At 41.9% G+C, this 18894-nt stretch overlaps 2 protein-coding genes across 6 annotated transcripts; both read left to right on the top strand.

Annotated features, from left to right (window-relative positions):
- Nucleotides 1-2878: 2878 nt before the first annotated feature.
- On the top strand, nt 2879-9474 carry TMED2 (transmembrane p24 trafficking protein 2). Of its 2 annotated transcripts, XM_072880558.1 has the most exons (5): nt 2879-3140; nt 4556-4748; nt 5168-5188; nt 7147-7254; nt 8311-9474. In XM_072880558.1, the coding sequence occupies exons 1-5, from the start codon at nt 2961-2963 to the stop codon at nt 8433-8435; spliced, it is 627 nt and encodes a 208-aa protein (XP_072736659.1). In that variant the 5' UTR covers nt 2879-2960; the 3' UTR covers nt 8436-9474. The 2 variants fall into 2 exon arrangements, with proteins under 2 accessions (XP_072736659.1, XP_072736660.1); XM_072880559.1 differs by lacking the exon at nt 5168-5188 and having other exon boundaries at nt 2884-3140.
- An 816-nt stretch (nt 9475-10290) lies between these two features.
- On the top strand, nt 10291-18890 carry DDX55 (DEAD-box helicase 55). Of its 4 annotated transcripts, none has more exons than XM_072879810.1 (14): nt 10291-10412; nt 10799-10849; nt 10934-11020; nt 11622-11713; nt 11827-11889; nt 12621-12770; nt 13255-13444; nt 14034-14116; nt 14524-14655; nt 15725-15817; nt 16497-16611; nt 17315-17483; nt 17863-18155; nt 18650-18890. In XM_072879810.1, exons 1-14 carry the CDS (start codon nt 10305-10307, stop codon nt 18815-18817), a joined length of 1794 nt encoding a protein of 597 aa, XP_072735911.1. In that variant the 5' UTR covers nt 10291-10304; the 3' UTR covers nt 18818-18890. The 4 variants fall into 4 exon arrangements, with proteins under 4 accessions (XP_072735911.1, XP_072735912.1, XP_072735913.1 ...); XM_072879812.1 differs by lacking the exon at nt 10291-10412 and adding an exon at nt 10555-10690; XM_072879811.1 differs by lacking the exon at nt 10934-11020.
- The last annotated feature ends 4 nt before the right edge of the window (nt 18891-18894 follow it).

Consider the following 18894-nt stretch of genomic DNA (forward strand, 5'->3'; position numbering starts at 1 on the left):
TCGCCGGGCTGCGGGCGGTGCGGCCCCGGCCCCGCCGGCTGCCGGGGCGATGCCCGCCGGGAGGAGTCGGGGTGGCGGTCGGTGCTCTGCGGGGCTTTCCGTGTGCGTTCCCTGCACGGGGGGAGAGGAGCCTCGCCAGCCGCGGGCGCTCGTCGCTTGGCGCTTGCGCCGAGTTGCTTCAGCAGCGGGATTACTCGTGGTATCAGCCTCTTCTGCCCCAGGCTTCGTCGTCCGGGGATGATAACCGCATGTTTGAGGGGTCAGAAGTCACACCCACGCGTGTCGAGGATTCGGGATCCTACGTGGATGGAACCCAGCACCGAAGCGGGTGCGCAGCAGTGGCAGGGCCACACCGGCGTGTCCGCGGCAGCACAGTGCCCAAGAACGAGCGCAGTGCCTGGTGTTCAAGGCTGACTTGTACGGTGCCAGGACAGAAGGGGGACAGATGATCCCCTGCTCCAAAAGAGGACGAAGGCTAACGGATGGCTGCAAGCAAATGTAATGGGAGGAACAAGTCATTCTGCAGGACGGCAAGGGCCTCGCACGCAGCGGCTTGCACGTCGTTAGGGTTTTTAGGCCCTCACTCTGCAAGAGCAGAGTAAGTGAGACTTTATGCCTGTGCACGTGTTCAGTGTCAGTGAAGATTTTATACGTACAAGTAATTTGCTGACACAGATCCACTTACAGAGGAATTTAAACCAAAATGTATTTTTCTGGTTAAGTTTTTCAGTATTTTTGCCTTCAGGTGTGACTGTGCACTTTTAAATGTTCTTATCCTCATGGTGTTTAGTAAGAAGTGCTCCAGTTGAGTCTTTAGAGATAAATTAAATGTGCCCTGAAAGAATTTTAGGTCCCGATCCTGCCACTTGCTGTATGCAGTGTAGGAATAATGCATTATATTTTGGACAAGATACTACGAATAATGTCAAACACTGGAACTAGTCAGGAGAAATAAAACTGGAGTTGCAAAATCCAAGCTTGGAATGACTGATACGTGCTGCGTGTTGTGAATACAGCGTTAATTCTCTGGGTCTGGCAGATGCAAAATGCCAGTGGAAGTGAACGGGAGGTATGAGTGACATGAAATGCAACGCTGTGACACTCAGACAAACTTTTTCATGCAATACTGTCAATATCTTACTCTGTCACAAGTTACAAAATTTTGATCCTCTTCATGCGCTGCCAGCAGGCACTCATCTTCATTGAGTTGGGTGGCCAGGAAGGTAACAAAACAGTCTCCAAACAGCTGAGATTGGTATTCAATTGCCTAACTTATAATAATAATCAATTATATCCTGTGAAAACACATCTACATATCGTTCATTAAATTTATTGCCAAAATTGATACTGCACAAAGTTCCAGAGGGAACATGAGGATGAATAATGGTGTAGTCATCCTTTCCTGGCAAAGACGGCTTACGAAAGCACAAGAAGGGGTAGCTGTATCAGCAGAACATTTGGAGAACACTCTGGAGTACCTCAGGGGAACAGATATGCTGTGAAATCATAATTTTGTCTGAGTTAGAGATGAGAAAAGAGTTCATGCCACCAGGATTGAGTATTAAATGAGTTCCCACTGTTATGGTCAAATGCACGTAGAGGAAAAAAATAATAATTTAGAGAATGTGCTAGTGGCAAGACTAAAACTACTTTGAGATAGATGAAAAACCAGCACAGCAGTTTACGCTATGGAAAGCAGTAGACTCAAGGTTGACTTGATCAAAACGCATTGAAAACAATGGAAGTTTTCAGTGACTCGGCAGGAGAGGTCTCTTATCCAGTCACGTATGTGACCTCCAACTCCTCAAGGTCCTGCTTCTCTTGCTGAAAGCTTTCCCACACGTCCACACCCAGAGCCTGCACCAACGCAGCCAGCCCTGGTAGCTCAAAACTGGCAGCTTGAGTGAGATGAGCAGAATTTACTTAAGTAAATCAAGTATTTGGATTACATATGTCATACAATTGAAGACAAACGCAACCTCTGAGTATTACTAGGAGTACCATAACAACTGAAGACAAACGCAACCTCTGAGTATTACCAGGAGTACCATAACAACTGAAGACAAACACAACCTCTGAGTATTACCAGGAGTACCATAACTGGCACGCACTTGGCAAACCCAAACGCATAAATATTTCACTAGAAAGCCAGACTGTGCTTTAGTCTTTGAATCTTCTGCAGGTAATTAAAAGAGCTAGTCATGAAAACAGGCTTCCTTAAGGTCACGCATGACCTTCTGTATTTCTGACTGAAAGTTTTAATTGAAAATTAGCATTTAGGCATGGCCATGCAAGCAATGGCTTTTTCTGTGCAGTTATTCTTGGGTGACGCAGAAGCCTGCCGTGTATCTTGACTGTGTTTTCTTGTGCGCAATGAATAGCCCATAAGCTGGTCTTCCCCGTTACTTTCTTGATCGTTAGCTGCTCCCCAAATCTCTACCTTGCTGTAGCAAGTTTGGGTTTCCCGGGCTTCAGCAGCAGCGGCGACTTCGGCCACGCAGGACCGCGGTGACAGCCGCCCTCCCTCCCGCCCTTTCCCCTCAGGCGCCGCCAGCCAGCCTCCCGCGCTCCCGCCGTCGCTCCCCCCGTTGCCGGGCAACGCCTCAGCCGCTCACCCAATGCCGTTCCGCGCGCCGCTCTTTCTGACAGGACAGCTCTCCCCGCCTCGTTCTGATTGGCTCCTCGCCGCCGCGGCTCTGCCCCTGCTCCGTTCTCATTGGTTTCTCCCAAGTACGGGCCCCGCCTCCTGCGCCGCGCCGTCCCTGCCTCAGGGTTTGGGCGGTCCCTTTCCGAATGGTCCCTTAGTGGCCACCGTAGCGCAGGCCGTACGTGGCAGTGGGGCTGTGTAGGCCTATGAGCGGCGGCCCCGTGCCCCGGAAGGGGCGTGGCGCGAGCCGGAAGTCCCCCTCCCCTTTTCCTGCTGGCCCGCCGCTCGGTGCCCCCTCCCGCTGGGCTCCGCCATGTCGCCGGTGCGGGCGGTGCTGGCGCTGCTGGCCGCGCTGGCGGCCCCGGCTGCCGCCTACTTCGTCAGTATCGACGCGCACGCTGAGGAGTGCTTCCTGGAGCGGGTGCCGTCCGGCACGAAGATGGGGCTCATCTTCGAGGTGGCGGAGGGGGGCTTCCTGGACATCGACGTGGAGGTGAGGCGGGACGGCGCCGCGGCGGGCTGACCTTGGGCCGCGGGTGCCTTGCTGAGGGGAGGGCTGCCGGGCCCTGTCCCGCCGCCGCGGGGCTGCCCCGGGGCCGGGCGCTGCGCTCTCGTCCCCCGCTGCGCAGGGGCGTGGGGAGGCCGTGGCGGCTCGGGGCAGCGCCCGGGAGGGCCGGGGTGGCGGCCCCCTGCGCGGGCGGACACCGCCTTGAGCGTGGCTTTAACCCTCCGTGAAGTTTGGGACGCTTCCGCCTTGTTGCGAGGGCTCCGTGCGGCGGGCTCGCCATCGGCCTGCGGGCACAAGGGCTCTCTGCCCGGCTGGGTCGGGCCTCGCGTGGGGGCGTGGGCGGTCTCGGAGAGGACGAGGTGCCTCTTCTGGGGGTTACGTTTCCTAAGGCTGCTCGTCGTTTCTGCTGTTGCTGCAGAAGGCAGTCTGCCTGTTTTCAGAGCTGTTCTCTTGAGATTTTCCTCGTTGTTCTGCTCGGTGTGGTCTTGTCATAATAAACTGTTTGGCGGGAAGAACGAACACGATTACTCTTTACAAAAACGTGTTGCTTATTCTGGGAGCAGTGTGTCTTCTCTTGAATCAAAAGGTGGTGGCTTTAATCAGGGTGATTGCCATCTTGAAAGTTGTAGGTAAGTCCTTTTCTTCAATGAGACATCAAATCAGTAGGAGAATAATAAATAAGAATTCCTTTCATCTTGGTGAAGAGCAGATAGGTGTTCGTTTGGGATAACTTAAACATGAGAGTGTCGTTGCTGAGGGTGAATATAATTGTTTGAAACTACACACTGCTGTAATATAGGACAGAGTCAGGAAGCTATGAAATCCCATTCAGATGTCACTAACGGAAGCTCAGCAGCAGTGGTGGCCTGGTGGGATGGAAGCCTTAAGATCCCACTGACCCTGAGTGCTCAGTACTCAGGCCCTTAGTCCATTTGAAATGGTAACTGCAACAATGCACAACTGTATGTCTAAAGTAGTACTGACGTACGGGAGAATGTCTTTTTTTCTTTTTTGTTTTCCTTCAAACAGAGGTAAAGTTTCCCTTGTAGTTATTAATTTGGCTAATAGCCAGGGCTGTAGATAGCTTATGGTTTTCTTAAATGCTTCTTATCTTGACTACGGAAGGCCCGTAATCTTGGCCAGTAAGAGAGGCTTTTGTATGACTTTGTTTACCAAGAAGTTTTTTCTTTTTTTTTTAAAAAGATTTCTGTGCAGAAAAATGCATTACTGCTTTTGAGTTGTGGGAAGGAAAGTATGAAGCATGCCAAAGCAGTCAGATCACAGATGGTATTGGTAGTTCTGACTGGATAACTTCAGAATATGCATGCAATGCTGTAATGGTGTGTTTAAAACCACTGTGTTTTAAACAAAATGCATGATACTTTGTTTTCCCCATCCAGATTACAGGGCCTGATAATAAAGGAATTTATAAAGGCGATCGAGAGTCCAGTGGAAAATACACATTTGCCGCCCACATGGATGGAACTTACAAGTTTTGCTTTAGCAACAGAATGTCCACCATGACTCCCAAGATAGTGATGTTCACTATTGATATCGGGGAAGCTCCAAAGGGGCAAGACATGGAGACAGAAGGTGAGGAAGACTCCTGGAAAGAAATTAGCTCTGGCTTGGGAGCTTTTCCCTACATGCATGACTTCTGAACTTGACTAGGATTCTCAGAATTCCTGTTTCTTCAGGCTGTCTAGTTAGCTGTTCTCTTGCACAGCTAAAATGGATAGGGATGTTTTTAGACCTCATTACACGATTTAAGGCAAAATCGCCAGAGAATCACTTGGCCATCTGCAGAAACTAATGCTTTCATCCTTTAGTCTTTTTGTTGGTTTCATTCTCTGATTTCTAGTTTGCTCAGCAGTATGTAGACTACTACATGCATTAGCTGAGCTCTTTGGTAAATGTGCTAATATAAAAATTTTCTCTTAGCCATGTAAATTAGTGTTTTATCTGCAGCCTTTTGTCCTGTACTTGTGTTCATCTCTTACACTTTTCTCTAGGTGGTGGAGATACCTGGGATGGTATGTGTACTGCTTTTTGAAAGCTCATTAGCATCTTGTCTTTTGCATATGTTTATTCACTAACAGCTAACGTTTGCTTTTTCTCTGTAACATTTGTTTGTAGCATGAGAATGTCTTTTTAATAAACTACATAAAAGGTCTGATTCTGAGCAACGCTGAGCACCTGCAAACTTTCATCGAGAGGTTTATATACTTAACAGCTCTTGGGATCAGGTCCTTGAACTGTCCATGACAGTTTGTCTTCAGGTGGTTATTTATGGCTAACAGAAGGCTTAACCAGGAGTTTTAGGTGAAATTAAACTAAAACACTGAACATCCAAGAACTTTGGATATTTTAGGTGGTGTTTGCTTTTTGTTGCTAAAGTGGGTGTTGAATAATCAAGGGCTTTTGGAAGCAATAAGCTTCTTCTAGGCTATTAATTCTCAGTAATGTTATAAGGGGAAAAACTTCAAACTTGTCATTTGCTGTAAAAGAAATAAATGAATGTATTGGGTAACAAGTTATAAAGTTTTATTTCGAAATCACTAACTGTAGCTAGGAAGGCAATAAATTCTTGTTTTCTATTTTAGCAAGTAAATAACTGTGTGCATTGAGTGCTTGATATCACTTGAAAAGTAACAACTTCCTAACTTTTGATTTTTTTTTAGACTCAGTTAAATCTTTTATTGAGTCTGACTATATCTGTTGTAAGGAATATTAGCGCAGCTTTAAATTTTTAAGGCAAACAATTTCTTGAGTGTATTTTTTTTGGAGTGGGTGTAAACAATTTCTTCTCTTACTAATAAACTGCACTTATTGCAATGACCAGTTGGCCATGAAAATAAGGGATCTATGATATTAGCAAAGTGAGTGTGGTTTACACAACTATTTAAGATTTTAATTGTAACTTGTATGAGTGTTACTCTCTGGTCCTCTTTTTGACTGTTCCCCATAATGTGTGTATTTTGAATAGCTTTATTTTCAGATTGTGATCTGAAACACTTAATTTATAAATAAAAACATAATAAGGTAGCTTTAAAGTCAAGTATGTGCCCTCAGTGGAAAATGTGTTGGGTTTTGTGACTTTTTTTTTAAGAGAGCTGATTACCCAGCGTGTGTCTGTGGAATGATATCTTGAACTTCTCTTGGTACTAGAAAACTTTGAAAATTACTTGCATAACTTGTGCATAAATTACTTGCATAAATTTGTAAGTGGACAGTTCTTTGAGCATGAGTGTATTTAAAAGATCCTGTGATTGACCGTCAAATCACTAAATCTTGGATCTCTGATCCTTCCATTTTGCTGAACTATCTCAAACTAGTTTTCTGTTATCATTGGTTTGGTATTTTCCTCCTCTTCTGCTTTCACGACATACCAGAACCTGAAGCCAGTTCCTGCCCTCTGCCAGGCCCTTTTGGCATTGTTTCTGCTGAATGCTGTGCTTCAGCTAAACCAGAAGATCGCAAGATGTGATATGTTGCTTCAGAAAGTGATCTCGTTTTGCCAGCATCATGATCTTAAGCTAAATTCTCAGTTGTTCTATTTTTGCAAGCTTAACAACTAGGAAAAGCTGTAATGTTAAGGTTATTTGCTTGAAATATGTTGGACGATATTGGCAAAATAGATAGTAGTGTGTGGTTCTCATGTGTTCTTACATTCTATTTTTCTGGAAAAGTATGCCCGTATTGGAAATAAGTGGTCTGTACTGACTCTAAATTGTGTGTCTTCTGCCTTCTAGTTGGATGTGGAGAAAGATGTTTTCCACTTATTTAATAGCATAGAGACATGTTAGGAAAAGTGGCACTATGAAAACTAAACTTTACTTTGCTGTAAGGATAGAAAATTTTCAGCTGTACAGACTGCACTTTTCAGAACTTCTTCTGCGACAGGAAATTAAGTATAACTGTTCATAAATTTTAACAAATTGTTTTTTGAGTCAGTAACAGACTTTCTGATGCTTCTGAAATTATTCTGCAGCTCATCAGAACAAGCTAGAAGAGATGATTAATGAATTAGCAGTGGCCATGACAGCTGTAAAACATGAACAGGAGTACATGGAAGTTCGTGAAAGAATACATAGAGCAAGTATGTGTCTTTGACTTAAATGCCTTCTCCCCTCTCAAATTAACTTACAAAATGTGATTTAAAATGCAAGTCCATGAAAGCTATTCCAAGTTACTGAAAAAAACCCCCAAACTTAGGACAAGTTCTGAAGGACCTGCCCATACAATGAAGAATGTAGTTGATGCTTGCAATCTTCTTTAAATTGGATCACCTCTCATGTAATGAAGATTGTGATGCAAAATAATCTTTGCTTAATTGGTGTTAATACTATAGTTCTTTGAATGGCATATTCATGAAGATATCGGTAATGATATGGTTGCCAGGGGTAGACTTTGGTTGAACTATTACTTCATCCTTGAAGTGGGTGTGGCTTAATTGAGCCAAAGTCTTTTCTAAATATTTCGTTGAAATAGAGCAGAACTACTGTTATTTCCAAATAGAGAATATGGTTAACTCTCCTTTCACAACCCGCACTTTCTGAAATGCAGCTTTAAAATGACTGAGAGTGCTAAGTGGTGCATTAGGGGAAACCCAGTGAGAATAAAGGGTAAATATTTTTAATGTGAAAATACAACATTATGTTAAAGCACTGGCCCCTTAACTTTTTGGACCTGTGAATATCTCCAGTTTTATGACTTTTGTTACTAATGGTCTGATTTAAGAAAATGCTGAATTTTTAGAACCAAAGAACCTTTAGAGATTAGAAATTCCCCACTAGACTCTGAGACTGTAATATGTAACCGTTACTTGAAAAAGCAAGTGGCTTCTGTTTGGCAGTTACAAGCTTCTGTCTGGCCTCTTTGAAGGTGGGCAGAATAGAGAAAGACGCTGTGGCGTATGTCCAAAGTTGAGGTTAAAACACCTGCTTGTATGCCATGGTTCAAGCTGTTCAGAAAAATACCCCCCCATAGCTCTCTGATCACATCTCTAAGACTGCAGAGTCCTTCTGGGACACTTGTAATGACATGATACAAATATCGGTGGTTTATGTGCAGTACTTCAGTTCCAATTACAAAGTGTGTTTTTAAGTTTGTTTTAAATGCTTTGTTACTTACTTCTCTTTTTTTTTTCCGACAGTTAATGACAACACAAACAGCAGAGTGGTTCTTTGGTCATTCTTTGAAGCCCTTGTATTAGTTGCCATGACACTGGGACAAATCTACTATCTGAAGAGGTTTTTTGAAGTCCGAAGGGTTGTTTAAGAGTACTTTTCTGGTCCCGGATTTCAGTTCACTGTCTACCAAACATCCTGGTCACAAAAAAGTCATTTAGTTTCTGAACCCTCTTTACTGAACTGTAAAACTTATTGCTTATGTTCCTTCCTAGTTAAAAATGAATTGTTTTTATATATCTTCTGTAGCAAAAGCTGTGCTGAAATCTTGTCACTTAATTGGCATAATTTTTTTCACTTAAATCTGCCTAGTCTGTATGCTAAGCGAGGTCCAAACAAGCTGCAAATGCTGTAATTCAGCTGTAGTAACAAGCAATGTTGATGTCTCTTCTAACTTTTTTCCCTGTTTTCGTACTTGCAGTTCTATCTAGGGAAACGGTACAAGGCCCTAACATGACTGTTTGCATTTTTCACATCTTTAACCCTGCAGTAGGTGTTACAAGATCAAAATAATTCCTTCTTCACTTACCTAAACTGCCAAGGAGAAGTGATTGGAACTTTATTCTGATAATGAATAGAAGACAGCTGACAACTTCCAATCTAGTATTCATACATAGTTGCTATTTAAAAGAAAGTCTTCAGTAACTATCCTGATTACATCAACTTACTCCCAAAGTTCTTTTAAATTAAATAGGCGATACGAAAATACATTTTCTCCTCTCATTACCGAATGTTCATCATATGGTTTTTAGTCTTTCACAGGTTTTATATCGAAGCCAATTGTGTGCAGTGTCTTGGCAAACAATAGTTAATTAACCCTTTGGTTTTTGCAGGTCCAAAGCTTAGACTGTTGGCGCTACTGCAGAATGCATTAGTGTTCATGAAATCTGGACTCCTGATGCCAAAGGGTTAATGATTCTGGGGGTTTATTGTGATGCTATGCAGCCCTTGTATTTAAGTTAAGTGGCAGTCTCTGCCATTATCTGATCATAATTAGCATAATGCTAAATACTGGTGTGTTTTCTTTTTCAGGCACATGTAGATTTGTTTTTGTATAAAGTTACTTTCCTTAGTATCTGATGATTGGTTTAAAAATTAAAGCAGCGTCTGATGTGGGTGCTGAGCCAGGATTATGTTGTGACTGATGTATATTAGTTGTAATCATTTTTGGGGGTGGGGTGGGGTCTTTTCCAGGGGGGAGCCTCTACAAGTAACACACAACAGTTTTGTACAATTAATTTAAAATTTGTTACAGGTTTTCATGTTCCAGGTAAAGTTTTTTCAACCTTGGGCAAACACTTGCAGCAGTTCTTCAGAAAGGTGGCTGTTACACCTTATTGCAACTGTTGTGTGCCAATATTTTTGTGTAAAACACTTAAAATTGAATTCTAAGATGTACATTTAAAAATTGCTTGTGAATCTAAATATGACCCAGGTTCGATAAATAAACAAATTCTTTAAAAAAAAAAAAACAAAAACAAAACCAACTTTGTGGTTTTTTTTTTTTCTTTGATGCTTTAAGGAAGTACAGTTTCACACTCAAAGCTTTTTCATAAAAAGTCTCTTAGGATATCAGGAATTCATCCAAAGGCCATCCCCCTGCGTGGGCAGGTAGAAAAAACGGCAGGTAATTCTAAACCTACGGCTTTGCTACTCAGCTCTAGGCAGTTGGGCGTCACCGTGCTTCTCTATGACCCGCAGAAGTACTTACTATGATAGGCCGCTTGCTATAAAAATAAGGTTTTTTGCTCTATCCAAAGGGTGATACTTACTACCGCGTTTTCTCATAGAGGAGGCAAAAACCCGCAGGGTCTGGCCGGAGGAGGCGGGTGGTAGCGGCCGGCGGTGCCTGGGGCGGAACCAAGGTGTTGCAGTGCCTGTTTCCGCGCGGACCTGCCGAGACGGACCGCGGGGCGGGGGGGGCGAGCCGGGGCGGGCACGGCCGGGGCGCCCGTCAAAGATGGAGGCGGTGACTGAGGGGAGCTGGGAGTCGCTGCCCGTGGCGCTGAGTCCGGGCGTGCTGCAGGCCCTGCGGGAGCTCGACTTCGCCCGCATGACCCCAGTGCAGGTGAGGGGGCGCTCCCCGCCGGCCCCAGGCCCGCGGCTGTCCCTGGGAAGGGGGAGCCGGGCAACGGCGGGGAGGCAGGGCCTGAGGAAGGAGGGTGCGGGGGTGCGGGTGGGGTCAGCAGCGCCTGGGCCAGCCCGTGCTGGTCAGGGGACGAGCTGTGCGGTCGGTGTTAGTGGGCTCGGTCAGAGCCCTGAGGCCGCAGGTCAGAGCAGTCACTGGATTCTGTAGCAGCGAGGGAAGTCGCTGTCCTTGGCTTTCGCGTCACCGGCTCTGCTTAGGTAATGTTTACAGAGAGCTTGGATGTCTCTTGTGGGGATTTAGTCTCTGCGAAATTCATTTCCACCGTAGCCAATTCATGTTCATGTGATGTTTCTCTTTTTTTTCAGTCTGCAACCATCCCACTGTTCATGAATAACAAAGATGTTGCTGCAGAAGCGGTGAGTGCTTTTTCTTGGTCGAGTTCATTGTTTTTCTTTGTCTCTGGAGCTGAGGGAGGGCTGACTCTGTTTCCCTTCTCGCAGGTAACAGGCAGTGGCAAAACCTTAGCATTTGTAATTCCCATACTGGAAATTCTTCTCAGACGGGAAGAAAAATTAAAGAAAATGCAGGTAAAATTAAGGTATTCAGTTCTGAGTGTGTTTTTATGATGTGCAAATAAGATTTGAGGACTTCAGGAAAAGTATCAATAAGGAAAATTGCATACACATAAAGTGACTGCGTGCTCAGCTCTTGGGTATAACAGTAACAATAAACTGTTTAAAACTTGAAAATAAATATTGGAGTGCTTTCTTTGCACTTACATACAGCTTCTTATTTGACATGATCGAAACAGTTTTCTGAGCTGTTAGAAAAATGTCTTAAAATATCAAATACAATGACATACTGCAAGCGAGTCTTTGAATGCTTTTTAGCATCCATTGACTTTGAATACATTTTAATGTACAGAGAACTTGCACTGTTATTTGCTATTAAATATCATTATTAGATACTGCTCTTGGAGCAGAGGTATTTTGCACATTGGTATAATACCTCTTTCATAGCTATTTTCTGTTATTTTGTATACTTTATTGTATTTCTGTGGAAATGTTTTGTCTAAAACTAGGATCATAAACATGGCTCATACTCGCTTAGCTTGTAAGGGAGAATTTTGCCCAAATCTTTCTTCTAGTCTGTTATTTTCCATAAATTCCTTTTGGTTTTCATGTGTAGGTTGGAGCTATAATTATCACACCAACGAGAGAATTAGCTATTCAAATTGATGAGGTGCTATCACACTTCACAAAACACTTCCCCAGGTTTAGGTGAGTGAACTTCAGGCTTGTCATGACCATAGCTCTTTTTTCTTTGGAATTGTGTCATTTGTAAACTAGCAAAACTTAAAGATGACCTAAATATTTCTGTTTTATTGTTTTAGTCAGATTCTTTTAATTGGTGGTAGGAATCCCATGGAAGATGTTGAAAAGTTTAAAGAACATGGGTGAGTCAATCGTCAATAATTTTTATCAATGCCTCGCAGCTGTGCTTTTCTCCTTGTCCTTAGGGTTTTCACATTAGGGCTTTGGTCCTGCTGGTGCTAAAATTTGATGGTACTGCATGAGTGTGTTAGGGTGTACGCTGAGGAAATGGTGGATTCTTTTCCTTGAGTGAGATACGCCATAATAAGATAATAGGAAAGGATCATATGTGAAATCAGTACCACTTAAATGCTGTTTGGTGAAGAACAGTGTGCAGCATGCTGAACTGAAAACTGTCTTCACTGAATATTTCAGTTCCTTCTTTCATGTAAATGTTGTACCAGCAGTAGGTTCTAGTGAGATTGAGACCATACTGATGAATAATTTTCTGAAACTGCTTGGTGCTGATACTGACAATGAAGTTTTGAAGCAATCGTATTTGCTGCTGGCTTTTGCACAGAGGTACCGAATATTTCTTCTAGGTGATAGTTGCTTTACATGGTTGCTGATTATATTCTGAACTTTTATTACCACAAATGGCATGCTTTCACCTGAGCATTTTTTCTCCCATCAACATAGTGTCTGAAAGGCACTGAAATATGAATACAGTTAGAAGTGACAAAATGAAATTGTTTTATTGAAGAATGCAGTCAACTTGAGTGCAGGTTTGTGCTGTGGTAATTATGGCAGCAGCTCCCCCAAAGTCCTTGCCCTGCACGGTTACAAAATTGCTGTGTGTCTTGTTCACAAACAGTGGGAACATCATTGTAGCTACACCAGGCCGCTTGGAGGATCTGTTCAGAAGAAAAGCAGATGGGCTGGATCTGGCAAGTTGTGTGAAGTCTCTTGATGTGTTGGTATTAGATGAAGCAGACAGACTTCTAGATATGGGCTTTGAAGCAAGGTATTTAAGTAATAAATTCTAGTAATAATTGTGAAGTTTTAAATGAGTTCATTTAACGATTGATGTGAATGAGCGTGACCTACAATGACCTCTAAAGTTAGATTTGTTCTGTTTTGTTCTTTTACCTCTCTTTGCTCTGTAGACTATATAAAGCAATTGCTAAGAGGGGAAGAGAATCAGGAAAAGTGGATCCTTGATGAATACAGAGTTTACAATTTCTTTTTTATTAATGTATATTAGCACGTGCTGTATTAATGCTTGATTAAATATCATTTATGCACTGGAATGGCTTAAAACACTGTGACAAATAAGCTTTGATGTCCCTTTTCTCTTGAAGTTAAGATAATTAGCTCAATAGAAGATGCTATATACTTGGTACTCTGTTATAAAAGCTACGTTGTTTATAAACTCTTACTTCCAATGATTAAACTTCTTTCTGAGGGAACTCTTGGGTCAGTTATGTTTTACATGTGCTTACTTGCAGTTTAAATGCCATTCTGGACTTTTTGCCCAAGCAGAGACGGACAGGTCTGTTCTCAGCAACTCAAACTCAAGAGGTGGAGAATCTGGTGAGAGCAGGTCTCCGGAATCCTGTCCGCATCTCAGTGAAAGAGAAGGGAGTGGCAGCAAGCAACACACAGAAAACTCCAACGCGCCTGGAGAACTATTATATGGTGCGAACCTCTGTGCTTCGCGATAGTTTCTTGTTCCCTCTCCTTTTTCCCTGGTTCCATCAAGAAGTTTTTAAATCTTGGCCAGTTAGGAGCTCATAACCAGAAGTCTCAAAGACATAAAGCTCTTGCAGGTTCTCCAAAGATCAGTAACCAAGCTGAGAAGAAAGATCTAAATTAGCAACCCTGTTGTTTCCTGCTCTGTGAGTTTTGTTTGCCTGGTCAGGAGTTGTTGTAATCCCAAACTAGCTGCAGTGCTGTGCCTCCTTGACCTGCTTATAGTCAATGGGTATGGGAGGAGACTTTGGCAATTTCAGAGAAGTAGCTGAGGGATACTTGAGATACTACTTCAGGAGAGATATTGTGGCTGGAGATGGGAAGACTGGGAGCTTAAGTATTTGTGTTTACTTAAAACAAGATACCTAAAAGAGTGATATTCCACATGATGAACTGTGGTACAAATGATCAGTATTAAGAAATTATGCCCGTAGGCATTTATCAGTGCACAGTGAATGGAGGAAACTAGCAGATCACTTTGTATCAAGTCAATTTCCTTACTGTTTTTTTTTTAATTTTATTTTGCATTTTATAGATCTGCAAAGCAGATGAAAAATTTAATCAGTTGGTGCATTTTCTTCGACAGCACAAACAGGAAAAACATCTAGTCTTTTTCAGGTAATTCTGTTTGTGTTTCATTGTGAAAACAGTATGGTGTTATTAAATTCTGAAACTGTGCCCTGTGTTGATAAGGACACAACTATCTTAAAAGCGATTAATTTTAATAGATGTCTTGCAGAGTATGGTGCCTGAAAAGAGATTGATCATTGCTTCATGTCAGGATTGTGTTGAACTTTATTAAGCAAAACATAAAATTTATCTGCATTTTTAAAGTAAGGCATTATAGGTGTTTATATGTTAATTGTAAAAATGATGTACATATTTTTGTACATACATTGATGTACATACAAATAGGTGATAGTGTATATTTTTGAAAGGTCTCAGACCACTCTAGCTTGACTGTCTAAACCAGATTAAAAATGCAGCATAATCTTTTGCTTTTATGTCTGTCTTTATCACAACAGCACATGTGCCTGTGTGGAATACTATGGGAAGGCTTTGGAATCCTTAATTAAACAAGTGAAAATAATGAGCATTCATGGGAAAATGAAACACAAGCGTAACAAGATTTTTACCGAGTTTCGGAAGCTCCCAGGGTAAGGACATATGAATAGGCTAAGCCAGCCAAAAGTAAAAATAGTAAGGGATATGTAGTTTTGTCTGACAATATTGTTCCGCTGCTTAAGAGCGGAAGAGTGGCATTGCGCTGAGGAGAAGGATGCTACTAGCTGCTTCTGAGTGTATTTATAATAACACAAACTATGCTTAGATACTCAAAGTATGATCACAAACAAAGTGAAAATGTGACCGGAGCGTGTCCAGCCTAATTTAGATAATCCATGTGGCAGCATGGAAGGTGCAGGGACATGGATTTAGGATATCCTGCAGCCTGGGACCCTCTAAAGTTTGCGGTGCTTGCTGGCCAAACATATGCACTATGAAGCCCATCATTACTGCTGCTATCTGTGCTACTATTTTAACTGGACACACCGTACTGTCACATGCTACAACCACACATTAGGCTTGCTGTATAAACATACCATCAGTAGGGAACTGGTAGTGAAAATAACCTTTTCCTGATAGGTAACGAGAGTGGAAACCCAGGATACTATTTTATTAGTATATGAACAAGAATATGGCAACACAATGCTGTAATTTACCTGCAGAAAAGTATTCTTTGTCAGCTTTGCGGGATGTTGTTAAGAGACTCTTGCCTCATTAGCTGTCATTTTTTATTGCATGGGATCTGAGTTTCAGCATTTTATATTACAAGAAAAATAATCACCAGCAGACTGGAAGAACAACTGTTTAAAATAGCATGCTAAAATTGTCAGTCTCTTAAGACTTTTATTAAAATGTTTATAGTATTATGTTCAGCTGTGGTGGATGCAATGGTGATTTAAAAATAGAACTTGTAATAGGTAATTGATTTTTTTCTTAGTGATATGTTGGCTGTAATATCACATTCCTTTTCTTAATGTTATGTAGAATTTTGGTTGGTGAAAGCTGCAACTACCTTATAATATTTGGTCTCTTTTCAAAAAACAAATGTTCTAAAACGTTTTGTTCCTTGTTCTCCAATGTAGATGCAGAATACACAGCTGGGGGGAGACTGGCTCTTCTCAAATGACATTTTAATGAAAATACACTTTTTCTTCTTCCTAGTGGCATTTTAGTGTGCACTGATGTGATGGCTCGTGGCATAGACATTCCAGAAGTACACTGGGTTTTACAGTATGACCCACCTAGCAGTGCAAGGTACAACTTCAGATCTTAGAACCTTTACTCTAGTTGTGGTCATGTTACTGTACTGTTCAGATATAAATTGGGAACACACAACTGCAGAAAACACATTTCATTGTTGCCTGGAGGTTAGTCTGAGTGAACACACAAAATAATGCGTGAACCAGGGAGGTTGAAACACTGCAATTTTTGTTGTAACTGCTGTGAATTGAAATGACTTGTGTTGTATGTGCATAAGTCAAATGGGTGGTCGCCACTTATATTTGTGTGAAGAGGTACTCTGGTGTAAGGCTTAGTATGAGAATATCAAAGAAATAACGAGAGGCGAGATGCTAGCGTGAATGAGAACAGAGATGAGAGCAGGGACAGAGCTCTTCAAGGAACGGTACATTGAAAGCTCACATGAAAGGCACTTTTGCATGTATTTTAACTTCCATTGTCATACTTCTCCCTACAACTTGCTTAAACTCCACCCCCAAAGCAAGATACCCCTTGCTTTAGCGTATAATCCTAACAATTGAGTGGGACTGCTACGTGTCTCTTGTATTGCATTTTACTAATTCCTGTTGGTTTAGTTCAAAAGTATATAGCACTCTTATTTTCCATTCCACCAGATTTGCCCTTTTGCTGTCTAATACTTCAAAATCAGACTGAGCATCTCCTGTTGAGTTAGTGCTGTGTTGTGTTGTTTCAGCGCCTTTGTGCATCGGTGTGGTCGAACAGCACGGATCGGCAATGTAGGCAGTGCACTTGTATTTTTGCTTCCCATGGAAGAATCTTACATTAACTTTCTCTCAATCAACCAAAAGGTTAGTAGACTTTTATTCTACCCCAAAGCAGGAAAGAGCAAGGGGACAGGCTTACTGATAGGAGTTTTGAAATCAGAATTTGTAGAACTTAAGGTCATACGTGTAGGTAATGGTTTAGGAGAGGTGCACAAAAAAAGACAAGGGCTGCTTATTAATCACCAAATGCAACTGTGTTAGAACATGACTGCTCCCACTGTTATCTACTGAGTTTGTAATAGGAATATGTGATGCATTGAGCAAGGAAAGACTTTTCATTTCTAAGGGTGCGTAGATTGAGCGTTTTCACAAGGGCAGCCCTGGCTTATACTCCTACCCCCAGCCCTGCCGCCACCAGTTTATACACTGCACCCTCTGTGCTGTTTATTTTTAACTCTGATAATTTCCCGTGCCTGGTCCTGCATTTGTGGGATTGTGTAAATTCTCTAGAGGCCTGCTAATGAGAACGTAGCTTGATAAGGCATGAGATGAAGATGTTGCCTCTCTTGAGCTGCAGTGTGCGAACTCTTCTCCTGGGCCAGGACAACTGTGTGTGTGGCTGAATGGTGAACTGGAGTGTTGAAATGACCAAGTAGAAGGCAGAAAGGGGCTCAAAGCTGACTGAAGATTAACTGGGGAAGAACTGTGTGTTTGAAGTTTCACAGTGTGTTCTAAATAATTTGGCTGAACTTTTCCTTTAGTTTTGTATTTCTTTTCTGGTTTTTAGTGTCCCATGCAGGAAATGAAACTGCAGACAAACGTGTTGGATCTTCTTCCAAAACTGAAGTCTATGGCCCTAGCTGACAGGGCAGTGTTTGAGAAAGGGATGAAAGCATTTGTGTCTTACATCCAGGCTTATGCCAAACATGAATGTAATCTGATCTTCCGAATAAAAGGTAATTCCCAGCAGGGGCTGGTATCTCTTACTGTTCCTTTCAGAACACAGTGTTTGGTTTGGCAAAAAATGTAGTGTTATTGTCCAGAAGCTTCAACTACTGATTCCTGTTCTCAAAGTTACTTTCTGCTGCATCAGATTCTGACAAAACTCCTATTTTTTCAAGCAATTTGTTTCTCATTTTTTTTCAGGAAGAAACATTTCATTAGTAAGTTTGACCAAAACTGACATAAGCATAAATAAAAATGACTTAGTATTGTTATTAGTATTAAGTATAGAATGAAAGCAATACAGTAAGATAATGTTATTTTCTGTGACTTGCTAAGTTAAATTAACTTTTTTCCAGCAGGAAACTGACTTTATAATCTTTATTTTAACAGATCTGGATTTTGCTAGCCTTGCCAAAGGTTTTGCGTTGTTAAAAATGCCAAAGATGCCTGAACTAAGAGGAAAATGTTTTCCAGACTTTACTCCAGTCACTGTTAATACAGACTCCATTTCATTTAAGGATAAAAACAGAGAAAAGCAGAGACAAAAGCAATTAGAACAGCAAAGAAAAGAAAGAGAGGAAAATGGAGGGAAAAAGAAATTCATAAAGAACAAAGCCTGGTCAAAGCAGAAAGCCAAGAGGGAGAAGAAAAAGAAAATAACAGCTAAAAGGAAGCGTGAAGAGGTAAACTGTGCCTGTTCTATTAAACTGCATGTGATTACTGTAGCATAGGTACATACTTTCACAGGGCAGAGAGCCATGGGATTTTAGTTCAATGGAACTGATGACTGTAAATTAACTTTTTAGGACCTTGACAGGCAAAGCTTAAAAAAATTACAGAGAAGCTTTTCAAAGTCAAACACTAAAACAACTTCTCAGCACTCTGATGCTAGTCAATAATGCTGCCAGCCTAAGTAGCGTAGATTTTTATTTCTCAGAGGTGCCACAGTATGGCACGATGGTCGACAGTACTTGATTTTTTTTTTCCTTCTTTGCTTTTTTCAATTCTCAACAAGTGTAACTGAGAGTTAGACAGTTTCCTAGGTAGAAATTTAGTATTCTTTCCTGCTTGGAAACTCCTGGCAAAATCAGAGTTGTAAACTTCCCTTGTGTTCGGCTGTATAGAATGAAAGCCTTTTGGTGTTGTGTTTAATTTGTTATTTTTCAACTGTCAACAGGGCTCTGATATTGAAGATGAGGATATGGAAGAGTTGCTGAATGACACAAGACTCTTGAAGAGATTAAAAAAAGGAAAAATTAGTGAAGAAGAGTTTGAGAAGAGACTAACAGGCAGCCAGAGTAGAGTCAAAGCAGAAACTGTTGCTGACTTAGAGTCTGAAGGTTGATGGTTACTCTGACCACACTTTTACATTAAAATACTGCCTATTTCAATAAAACTGTATTTTTATAACAAAATGATGAT

Source organism: Ciconia boyciana, chromosome 15, assembly GCF_034638445.1.
Source record: "Ciconia boyciana chromosome 15, ASM3463844v1, whole genome shotgun sequence".
Taxonomy (NCBI): Eukaryota; Metazoa; Chordata; class Aves; order Ciconiiformes; family Ciconiidae; genus Ciconia; species Ciconia boyciana.